This window comes from Podarcis filfolensis, assembly GCF_964270895.1.
Source record: "Podarcis filfolensis genome assembly, chromosome: 5".
NCBI lineage: Eukaryota > Metazoa > Chordata > Lepidosauria > Squamata > Lacertidae > Podarcis > Podarcis filfolensis.
The window spans coordinates 58,361,922-58,374,421 of record NC_139608.1 but is presented as its reverse complement, the minus strand read 5'-3'; the positions used below and the strand labels follow the sequence as shown (position 1 = coordinate 58,374,421).

The 12,500-nt window shown below is 39.9% G+C and overlaps 1 protein-coding gene and 1 long non-coding RNA gene across 28 annotated transcripts in view; one reads left to right on the top strand and one right to left on the bottom strand.

Annotated features, from left to right (window-relative positions):
• The window catches only part of LOC310763987, a 141,820-nt gene that overhangs the window by 28,803 nt on the left and 100,517 nt on the right, over positions 1–12,500 (bottom strand). The gene's annotated exons all lie outside the window — the stretch shown is intronic.
• The window catches only part of EBF3 (EBF transcription factor 3), a gene marked incomplete at its 3' end in the record, with an annotated part of 186,100 nt that overhangs the window by 121,248 nt on the left and 52,352 nt on the right, over positions 1–12,500 (top strand). For 17 of the 27 annotated variants that reach the window (XM_083616942.1, XM_083616935.1, XM_083616945.1 and 14 more), the window contains 2 exons: positions 7,360–7,441; positions 10,779–10,923. In XM_083616942.1, the coding sequence (XP_083473068.1) occupies positions 7,360–7,441; positions 10,779–10,923 (227 nt within the window). The remainder of the gene's footprint in view (positions 1–7,359; positions 7,442–10,778; positions 10,924–12,500) is intronic. The other 10 variants (XM_083616944.1, XM_083616936.1, XM_083616943.1 and 7 more) reach the window with 1 other exon arrangement.

Here is a 12,500-nt window from a genome sequence, read left to right as displayed (position 1 = left end):
ACTCAGTGTACACTGATGGCAGATGGGCATTAAGAGGTATTCTGAGCTAAATGTATAGGTGAGTTGAGTTAATAAAATATGTAATTTTGATTTTAAAATAATGAATCCTTGTCATAGATAATGCAGTTTAATTAAAAGGGCACCTGCTCTTTCTTTAGCAAGAAGTTCAAAGAGAAATAAACACCGACTTTCTGAAATTTGTGCTTTTAAAAATGTGAACTTCTGAAAATTCACAGGAAGGCTTTTGAAACTGATTTAGTCTAAATAATACCGTCACTTTTCTGTGCTGCTTTACAGCAGCAACATACCCATCCCATGTTTCCTGAGTGGAACTGTCAATTTTTTTCGAGTGTCATCCTCCTGCAGGGTTAAATGCCACCAGAGGGCACACTGAAATCCAGCATTCCTTAGTCCTACACATAGTATTCAAACAATAGTACATCTTCCCCACCTCTCGTGGGCTGGCCGAGTGAGGAGCCACCCACCTGTTAATCACGTGATGCCACATTTCTTAAAAAGTATCTCATCTGCAGTTATACTATAAAAGGTTGCGAGGACATCTGTCAAAGGCTGCCTTGTATTCCATTCAGGCAGAATATGTCAACTGTTTGTGTGTGGTTTTGTTTTGTTTTAAAAAACAACCCACTAAAACAAACATTATTCTACAAAATAATGGAATGTCACACAGAGATCTCAATACAAAAAGTAGAATGCCCAGCAGCTCACTGAGTCACCACTCTGGTGTCTTTTACTGTCAGTCGCCATAATTCTGGATAAGAGCTGGGTGGCGGGGCAGGGTTGGCCCCACTGTAGATGTGGTAATCTTAATTGTATTAGTTTTTAAGGTGCCACAGGACTCCTGGACGGTTTACACTTTCCTGAAACTCATATAGCCATGGCAGTGCATTTGCTGGGGGTGGGACAAGGCAGCAACAAGGTCAAGAGAGCACCAGGTTGGCAGTGGCATTTTCTCAAGGTTTGACGACATTGATTGTCATCTTCTGTTGTGGGGCTGGGGGAAGAATAGTATTTCCAGACCTTAGAATTGAAATAATTTGGCACTTTTTATTCTCAAACATCCCTGCCGCTGTTTCTCTGAGCATGTGTTTTGTTTATTCCATCTTTGAACTCACAAAGACCTAAAATAGTTCCTCTGATTAATTTAACCTCCCTCCCAGTTAATATATCCTGCAACCCATATTCTGCTCCAAATTAATTCCACTTCAATTACCCCCATTCATCATTACGCCCCCATCACCTCTAAATAATTTCCTATTAAATTAATATCTCCAAATTAATATCCCATTCATAAGGTGATGTAAGGGCTTTAAAGAAAAACACCCTTCTTTGTAGTCACTTTAAAACCCAAGCCTAAGCAGGTAGTGTGATTACCTGTACTTACGACATTTGTATCACTGCAACAGGAAAACAAAAAGGTAGCCATCATAAAGACAAGCCTGAGGAAGACTGCTTCAGCAGATGCTTCCCACATCTCTCTGCAACTCTACTGACCCTTCTCCCCTCTGTGTCTCTGCAACAGCTAGCAGCTCCCATGCTTTATACCACGGCCTCCCCATACGTTCTCCCTCCTCTTCACTCTGGCTAGTCGGAGGCATGCAGGAGCCAGCTCCCTATTGGGTTATGACAGCAACAAGAACTTCTACTCTGTAAGAAGGAGAGTAGAGAACCATGTGGGCACCTGGGAACAGGCCTGTGGGCACCGCAAAACTAGAGGAATATCCCCTATCTTGAAAGGTTGACTGAGATCATGTATATAAATTGCTTTGAACACTTAAAATTCACTATAAACATGTTAAATATTATCTTGTTTTAGTCCAACTAAGTTCATCAGTACTTCTTGCTGCTTACTTCAGTCCACATGTAACAATTTAATCAATATCAGATCCAGCATTTGCCTTCACAGCCACATTTTTTCCTTTACCTTCTCTTGCTCACAGCAACTGGAGGCAGAGGGTGATGGGCAAGGGCAGGGGTAGCCAGCATGGTGCCCTCTATATGTTGCTGGACAACAAGTCCCACTACTGCCAACCAAGGTGGCCTGTGGTCAGTGATGAGGAGTTGTAGCCCAGCCTTCTGAAGGCACCACACTGGCTACCATTGGGCTAGGAATCATATTGTTTTAAGCTACTCCTTGCAAACCAAAGAAGAATAGTGGGCAGTGAGTTCTTATTTCTCCCATAGGAAATATGCTGTTGCAAAACACTCAAGGAGGTGGATTTTGAAGCCTGCAGTTGCAATGGAAGAGCTTGTACTTTGAGACTTTGGGTATAGAACTGAAAACTGTGACGTTGGCAAAACAAAACCTTAGCCCAAAATTAATGGGTGCATTGTTTTACTCTTTACTCCTAATAACCACTCTACCTGAACCCTTGCAAACTAAATCTACCTAACGATGCCCTTCATAATTCGGATCCTATCAATGACTGTCCTTATATTGCCCTCCATGCCAGCTTGGTAATCTTCTTGTGCCCTGCTCAGAGTGAAATGGGAACTACTGAGGGGAGAAACTGGACCTTCACATCAATTACCCTGAGGCTGCGGATTGAACTTCCCACTGAAGTTGCAATTCACCCTTTTTATTGAACTTCTGGAGGGACTGTGAAGCAGATCTCTTCTGTTTGACCTCTGGTTCAGCTGGTTGGTTGATATGCTTTTTCTGCTGTGTTCCTGCCCCTACCCCGTTTTTTAGCTTCACTTTTGTTTGTGCATTGCCTTGAGAAGAGCCAGTGCTGTTTTTCTGGGGTTACTCAAGGGTATGCAGTACCAACACCTCTCGTTGTTGTTAAAAGGTGCGGCACTTACTGTAACAACTTTGTTGTGATGACCGGCACCCATTTTTCTAGGAAAAAAGCACTGTGTAGAACAGCTAATGAATTGTTTTAATAAATAAACAATAATAAATACTAACAGAGATGAATAATTCATTATCATCATTATCATTGTAACAGTTCTACAGCACTTAGCCTAAAATTCTAAGGTTAAGCAATAGGTGAACAGGTAACTAAGAAGAGACTCAACCCTGGATTTGAATGGTATAGTATGGGATAGGGGAAATATATTTCCCTTTCCCTTTCTATAATCATAGTGTATGGGAATTTGGGTGGGAAATTGGGATTAGGGGAAGTGTACCTCAGGCTGCACATCCCTAGACCCTAATTTAACTCTTCCTTCCAGGATATTTTAAGCTGTTAGGGGCTCTGCCCCAGGCACAGCTTAAAGAGTCCTTTGAGGGATGATTAATTAGGATCAAAGAAAGTGCTTTTCCTAGAATAAATATCTCCTTCCCCAACATTATTTTAGCTTAAAATTGGTCTGAACAAAATTTTCAAGTACTGCATTTGTTTTCTCATGACAGCAAGTTCAATTCAGAATCCACCAAACCATATTCCAGTGTAGTTGCTATTATGTGGAATCTAACGTGAACTGTGTGTGTGTGTGTGTGTGTGTGTGTGTGTAGACAGTAGATGAGGCAGAGAAGGGTCCTTCCCAAGGTGAATAGGTCAGATTGTAGTACCTGAGAAGGAATTTGATAATAGTTTTCAGATACAGTGAGTGATGCCATGAGGACAGGGGTCACGTGCCTTCTTTGTAAATTTTAGAAAAGGTTAAAAAGAGTGAGCTAAGATATTTAAGCTGGAGGATAGATGCCTATGAACTGGAATGGAGCACTTGGAAGTGGCTGTCTAGATTTATGGTGGCATCTCCATCACTCAGGGTCTTTAAGAGTATGTTGCACAAGCATTAGGTTGGATAAAGCAAATATTTTGATTACATGACACCTTGAAGAGTTGCCATCTACATGTCTAAAGGTGTCTACCGGTGGAGATGTCTGTGGGTAGGATGCCTCTTGTTTCAAGCATCAGGGTACAGTTGGCAAACCCTTGACATTCCTTTTAGCTCTGCATTTTTTCTTAGTCAATTTGAGTCCAAAACCTCAATGTTTTAGGCCACTACTTCTTGATGGAGCTTTATATATACCCGGGAGGGGCTACTGCTGGGTCATTTGGGGTGAGGGACTCACAATGGGATAGCCTTGGATCAGCTGGGAATGCTGGAGCCACTTAATCCAAACTTTCACATCCCAGCAGATATTGGGTTTGCATTGCACTGTAATAGTAAACGTTAACCATATCTGCTCAGAAGTAAGTTCTATTGGTCTTGCTGGCGTATACTACCCAGTATGTGGAGTTAGAATTGCAGTCTTAGCCTAAGAAGAGTTAAATGAAATACATTTCATGTCCCTCCCCTTTCTCTATTGTTTCCTCTGAACTCTTCCAAGCAAAGAGTTGTGCTCTTATACCTTGTGATGTGCCTTGGTGGTTAATAATAATAATAATAATAATAATAATAATAATAATAATAATTTATTAATACTGTTCTGGTTATTGGAATACTTTTGAAGAAGAGGTAGACTGTGTGATATGTTTTGCCCATGTTAACTGTATCAGAAACAAGGATTCTTCTCAGCTGTTGAAAATACCGGGGGGGGGGGAACAGTCTGCAACTCTATTTTCTCACCAGTTATGACTACTGCTAACTACTACTAACAAAAGAAAAGTCTTTTTGTGCATATAAGGTTGGTGAAGGCATACTTTTCAAGCATCGTAGTCCAAGCTTGCCCAGAACCCCATTAAATTGAAGGGCCAGATTTAACTAACCCATTGTGCTAGCAGAAGCCAGCTGAAGGAATCCTACTAGCACAATGAGGCTTTTCTACCCCTTCCCCCAATCCACTCTGCAGGGTCAGAACTGCATGCAGGGAGAGGCGAGGGGATATTGTTCCATCTGGCAAGCAGAAAAGCACACGCTGATGGTACAATCATATTAGTGCAATGTTGAATTTCACCCTGAGTCTTATTGGTGACCTTAGATTTGTAGTGCATCAAATGATATCTCTTGTTTCTCTGGTTTTTTCCCTAGCTGTGTTAAGCCAAGTTCTTGCCCTCCTGCATGGAGGCTGGGAAGTGGAGGTGCATAGCTATGCTTAAGCCTTTATCCATGGGCAAGGAAATGTACAGAATAGTAGGGGAAACTATGTTGCACTGCAGCCTCCAACTACCACTAATACAAATGAAGTCACTGGCCTGCAGGTCAGTGGTGCAGCATACAGGCTGCAAGAGTAATAGGTAAGGGCTCAGGAAGAAAGTGAACTTTACCCACTGATGTGCTTCTTCCCATTACTTGCTACTCATTGGTGGTGCAGATGATGCAGTCTGATACCGATTGCATGGCCCAAAGACCTCTGTTTTGCCCATGGCTATAAGTAGCTGTTGGATATCAGTAGACCATGTGTAAGGTGTTTAGGTTGCTGGATGCTTCAGAGTGATTACATGAGGCTGTGCTCTGGATGTCATGTTCTGAGCCTCTCCTTGCATGGGACTTCCTGCCATGATAGTATTCAGCCTGTTGCGCATCCCCAGTTGCCAGTGGGTTTGCATACACAGCATTGGCATAATTAAGATTATAGCAGGAGGTCTCTGCCAACCATATATGCCACTTACAGAATTACTGTTTGAAATAATTGCGTGAGTGAGGGGTGTAATCTTCAAGGGAGGAGATTAATCTTTGGAGGGCTGAATTTCTAAAAATAAAATAAAATGGTATTCCTACCTTAAATATGCAAGGTGGCCAAGGTTTTCTTTTCAGCTTTTCAACAAGAGACATTACTGACGCTTCAAGGGCTGACCCAAATTTCCAGCGTAGAGTGCCTCTGGAAGCAATGCTACCTTGTGACATAGTAATGTTCCCAAGGACATTCCATTCCAAGAATGCAGCCAGGGCAGCCATGGTGCTGCTTGAAGTTATGGCAGGGGTTTATTCTTATTTGTTGTTAAAGAAGAAAAAAAGAAAAGGGTGGGGAGACTTTGCTCACCTCTTATATATAAGAGCTTCCTATATGGCATGGCTGAAATGCCCAGTTCGTGTCTTCAATTTTTATCTTTTGATGTACTAAACACTTAAAAGCTGAAACAGAAAAGGTGCAACTGATGAAAACTTTTTAACTGTACAACCTGCTATTTATTTCATGGTGTTTTGTGGACCTTGGTGTCCCGCCCTGACCATGAGTGGGGTATAGAGACATGATGATGGATGCCAGTCAAGTTGCATGTAGGGAGAAGCTAGGGTTGCAGTACCTTGGATAGCTCCAAGCACATAACTTACTTCACCAACACCTGCAACTCAATGGAGACCTAATACCCATTTCAAGTGCCATCCCCTTCCCAAAGAGTGGAGAAAGGGGTAGTCCTTGTGGCTAGGGACCAGCATTGTGTCACCCTTCCATCAGCTCCTGCCTTGCGAGTTGCCTGTGCAGGTGAGCAGGCACTGAGAAGCATGGGACTCCTGGTGTAAAGAGGACTGGATCTTCAGGGGAATCTGGCTCACAGGGTGCTGCCTCTAGGAGATCCAATTCGAGGCCTCTGCTTCAAGGAGCTCCTAGATGACAGGCTTAGACTCAGTGCTGGGGCATCTCCCTGGCCTACCATCAGTATCTCCTTGGCTGGCACCACTGATTTTCATGATCCAATTTGTTTTTCTTCCTCCTTTGTGTCAAAATCAGTACTGCTGCTCAGGGTCAGGGTCATGACTCATGACAATTGAGCCTTCTCCACCAAGGATACTGGACTGAATAGCTATCAAGGGTTCTTCACCCTTTAAAAAACAGCGAGCAGCTATACTATTAGGCAAAGTCTAAATGTTGTTGGAATAAGATAAGATTATCTTTCCCACGTGCTTTCAAGTGTAAAGTTTGAAAAAATATACAAGGGTTTTTAAACCTCAATATATAGGAAATTATAAATTGTAAGTCATTATAGCAGTTATTGGGGGGGGGGGGCATGCATTAGTCACACATTTGATTTCCGTGTCTGTCTTTGTATTAAACAGCATCCTGGTCCTACACATAGTTATTTGAAAGTAACTTCTGCTGAGTTCAATGGGAATATTTCCAAATAAATAGGCATGGAATTTCAGATTGAGACTGCAATCCTAAACATTTTTACTAGGGAGTAAATGCTATTGAACACAGTGGAACTTACTTCTGTGTAATCATGCATAAGAGCACACTATAAATGTGGCCGATTGATCTGCACTGTTCACTTAAGTATCTGGCCCAAAATATCTATTCTCTTCTCAAGACTGGAAGATGCGATTGTTCAAGGGCATGCTGCTGTTGGTATGAGCTTCAGTTTATAGATGAAATAAATAAAACAAGAAAAATGGCATTCTGTTTTTGGCAACACTCCACTTGTAATTTTTGGTATAGAATCTGCTGCATACTTTCAAATCCGTCCTGTATCTTTGACATCCCTAACAAATTTTAATTTTGTATTTTTGTAGATTTTTTCTAAAGTTTTTCCTCAAGTGCAATCAGAACTGTTTGAAGAATGCAGGCAACCCACGAGATATGCGAAGATTCCAGGTACAGATTTCAAAAAGAGCTAAGGCTTTCAAGTACTTGCGCAGAAGAAGCATTATGCAGTTGATTTAAGGAGACTCTATCATTTCTCTCTAATTGTTACGAACATTTGCCAAATTTAATTGCATGTTGTATTTTCAGTTCTTTGTGACCTCTGCAAGTCAGATCTCCCAACCTTCCAGACCACTCAGTAAAGCAACAGGAATGCCTGCCTCTCTCATTTCCATTGTCACAGTAGCTGCCCCTCTTCTGGTTATCTGAGTAGACCTAATTTGAGATGTCCCACCACCACCAAGAACACGTGTAGTAATCCCAAAGGGCAGGGCAGTACCTCTTGCTGGCCAATAGTTCAGGTTTTAAGCTCTGATGTGCACAGAGACAATTTGTATATGTTTTGCACAGATTAACCACCAAGAACTTGAAAACATCTAAGGATTATTTCAAAAAAATTCCTTATGTAGTGGAGTAGTTATACTGTTCAGAAAAGTTTTGTTACATGCCAAATACCATTGTTTTACTTCGTTGGGGTGGGGTGGGGCAGCTAATGTTCATGGAACTTATTGGGTTTTGGCTCAATCTTTATGGTTTTCATGATAAAAAAGTCAATTTTCTTAATAACAGTTATTTTCTATTTGTCTCTTGTTGCAGTTTTATAAAAAAAACTACTGTAGGTAACTCAAAACCAATATAGAAATCTTTCTGTTTTAACAGATTGTTGTTGTTTTAACTGGGAATAGTTATGGAGCAATATAACATTTTAGATTAGAAGCATTTCAGTCCGAGAGATGGTTCTGAGAAGAGTAACTTACTATTAAAGTAATTAAGGTGGGCTTCTTTGCATAGCCAACCCAATCAAGTGATGCTAGCCAAGTTGAAGAGAGAAAAACAACTCTTCAGAACAATTGCACCAAGCTTCAATTTTTCATGCAGCTCAGGTTCATGTGGATTGATAATATTGATCTATCTGAACAGAGCATAAAGTAAAACCTGCAATGAGTGGAAATGTCCCTCATGTCTCACCAGTGACTAAATGAAGCATCAGCCATGAATAGTTTTGTGGTTGGCAATGTAGCCAGTAGGAAGTCACTGGGAAGACTTCCCTGGGTTTCCTTAACTAAGCTACCTACTTCTTAGAAGAGTTAAGTGGATTTAACAGTATGTCAGGTCTTGAACAATATTTTCAACTTGTTTTACTATCTCAGCACTTTTCTTTAGGTGCGCTGCAGGAATGAGCCAATAAAACAAAGGAGAGAGCATATGTACTTTTGCTGAACTATAGAATTTTCCTTTTGTGATTACTGACCTATATATCAGTGACGGAACAAAACGTGTTTTATATATTAAATACAATTTTATCTGTTTTTGGAAAACATACTGTGGCCTAGCAACGGGAGGGAGGAACCCCAGCTTCCCTTAGAATTGCTCTTTAATGTGCTTTACGATACCCTGTTTCTAAAAGCATTATATGTACATCATAGGACTGGGGGATGTCAGTCACCTCTATAATTCATTAAAAGTGAAAAGCAACTAGCCTAGTAATGTGACTGCAGGGACTGGAATTTGGGATACTGGAGGCAAAGTCCAACTTTATGAATCTCCCATAATGGATGTCCTGGAGAAGCAATACAGTCTGACTCTTCGGAGAAAACAGTGCAGGCTGCAGAATCACAGACTTCTAGAGAAACACCCTCAGGCTTCTCTCAAGGGGAACACAGATGGCTGGCTCAGAGGAGGCAGAATATACAGGAGAAGGTGCTGTAATAGCTGATAGCTAATTACAGCATGTGGAAAAAAACAGGATCAAAGGTGATCTAAAACATAGAAAATAGGAAAGAATTTACATCTGATGCCTCGGACCCACTGGGAAAGGAAAAGTGTCCTGTGTTTTCATGTATAGTAAGTTGTTGTAGGATACACCTTTTTCCATTTCTCCCCTCCCAACAGAAATTAAAAGGTTGGTCCTTTTAATATGCTGTAGCACCGTTCTCTGTTGTTCTTAAACTAAAAGTAAAAGGTTGTATTGAATTGTTTCACTGCTGATGGAAGGCTCTTTGATTCAGTAAAGGCTTCCACAAGCTGAAACGGGATTCACAAATTCTTCCTTTCTCCTGATGTCCCCTTCAACATCTATCATGATTTTTGCTGATTACCCTCTCCCTTTGGAGTCCCTTGCACCCCCTCATCATCAAATATAATCTCCCCCTTTCTGCTAACAAAAACCTCTGCTGGATCAAATTGCTTTCCATCAATGGAGGGACACAACTGGATACAACCAAAAATGTAGAGCAATTGCTCCACTGGGAAGGGCAGGACAAACATGAGTAACAGTACAAGAGTGGTTTAAATAAAGTTAGAGAATCTGAACCTTTCATAATAAATTTATAAATTTGGCTGCCAAATCTGGCCATATTGTATTATGGTAATAAACACTGCCTATGCAAGTAACTTACATATGTACCTCAAAATACAATAAGTAAAGACTTTTCATCCATTGATAATTACAGAAGCACTTCTTGAATGCAACTCACAATTCTATGGGGTAGAAATTCTTAATGCCAAGGATGTGCATTTTTGTAACTTCCTTAAAAAAAACTTACTAAGTCTGACATCTCTTCTATGGCAAGACTCTAAACTTGGAAATAAGTACAGAAAGCTTTCAGTTAAAAATAAAGAAGGAATTTTCATTGGCAAAGCAGGGTCAGTGAGTGTCCGACTAAACTTGAGAATGGATACTTTTCATGAATTGAAAGCACTTTTAGTATTCATATTAAACTTGGTCTTTTCAGATGCAAAAAAGTTCATTATCAGACATTAAATGTAATTGTGAAAGTGACCTAGAGATCATTTCTGGAGAGAAAACAGAGAGTTACATATAGTTACTGATTTATTAAGCAAAATATTTTTCCCCCTCTGACTTGGAGTGCTCACAATTCTTCATTTGAAGACAGTCTCAAGTGTACAAATTTTAATTGGATAAACTATCTAATCAATATATCAACAGATCAATCAAAACAGTAGCTTTTAAAATGAGTGGTTAGAGGGGTGTTTCTGAAACAAATGGCTAGAAGAATATTTTCCCTGAATTGAATTCATTTGTTAGCATAATAGGAGATTAAACTCTAATTAGTGCAGCGGGTGTTGAGGAGGAGGGAAAAAACTGTGAGCTAAAAAATCTCCACTGATAGCCAAAAAGGAGTGAATGCATCTATGAATAAATCTATGTACAGGAACAGATTATATGTTTCCACTTTGTTGTTTAAACTTATTGTAGCAGCTGCACTACATTTTCTGACTACATGCTTCAAAAAAGAAATGTGCTTCTTTTCTTTTTCTCCCCCAGGTTGTTGTATCAACAACAGTCAATGTGGACGGCCATGTTCTGGCTGTCTCAGACAACATGTTTGTACACAACAACTCCAAACATGGAAGGCGGGCTCGCCGCCTTGACCCCTCAGAAGGTACGGCCCCTTCTTATCTGGAAAATGGTAGGCACACATTTACATGTCGTTTTTTATTTGCAATGCTTTTTTTGCACCATATTTTGTGTTGCTACACAACTACATTTTACTTTTTACATTATATACTTCTCTTCTTGATCATCCTATTAAAATACAGTACATTAGCATTTCTGATTGCACATCAAGGAGAAGATTGTCTCTCCTGCATTTGCTTCCAACTTTATTTCCTTTCTTTAACATGTAACATACAGCCATTCTTCTCGTTCTTTTCTGTTTATTTGCTTACAGCTTTTTCTTGCTGTTTCAGTTCAATTTGCTTTTACTTTGGCTTGTCATAATCTTCAGTCCAGAAATACATTCACAGATTGTGTATGTAAGTTTAAATGGGTCCTAAAAACATGACCAAATCTGTAAAGAATTTACTATGTGAGGTCAATTTCCTGTTCCTGGGTCCTACTGCAACAGATTAAGGCACTACTGAGGTCTTGAATAAGGAAAAATGTTGTGCTTTCTTTCAATCAGATTCAGAAAAACCACCAGCCTCTATATGTTACATATGAAAGCATGTAATGAACTATATCTATTTAGCATCTACTTAAGGCCAAATGTCAAACCCAGCTACACACATGAAAGAATGATTGATGCTCTCCATCTCTGTTTATGTGCCACTATAAATGTATACAGTAATAGATACATTTCTAACAATGTAAAGCAACTTCAGAGCATATTTATTAATGCATTTATTTGCCACTTTCCCAAAACACATGCAGCCCTCAAAGTAGCTGACAGGCATTAAAAATGACATGATAATAAGTACATTAGAATAGATAACAACAATACAGTACATAAAATCCTACTAAAACCTAAAAAGCAACCAAGACAGGGATAATCAAATGCTTGCATGAAAACAGCTATGTTTATAGGCCTTCAAAAAACTGAAAGAGAAAGGGCAAAGTGAGCTACACAGAATGGGAATTCCAGAACATAGGAATTGCAATCCATATCTTCTTCATAGTGAAATACAAATTCAAAACTGATTCTGAAAATGCCTGTTAAGGGAGAACCTTGATGTGGGAACTACTCGTTTAAGAAAACTGCTTGTGGAATGAATTAATATCTGTCAAAAGCAATAGCTACCTGAAACAGATTAAGATACTTGGATCTTGACCTAAATCACTGGACTAAACCTTAATATTTTTTTTAGAATGCAATTGTTAAAATGGAAGTGTAAGACAAAACAAAAACCATCCTCCAATCAGCCTCAGGTTGTGGTTCCTTAAGTACAGCCATACCTCTAAGTGATTTACATACATGCAATTTGTAGCTACTGTCTAGTCTGCTTAAATACATTATCTGAGCAATTTCATAGCTGCAGAAAAAAATAACTGATTCCATATGGCTGGGATCCATGTTACAGATGTAACAAGTGCAATGTGTGCCCCACTGAGTTGCATGATTATTTTCCATGCCTGTACCATACCTCCAGTGGGGCTGCTGGCATACGAAAACATATGCTATGGGTGATTCACATGATTAGTCCTTTTATATGGCACCACTATGACACGAAGCACAACTATCTTGAAGGAGGCATCCATATCACATAG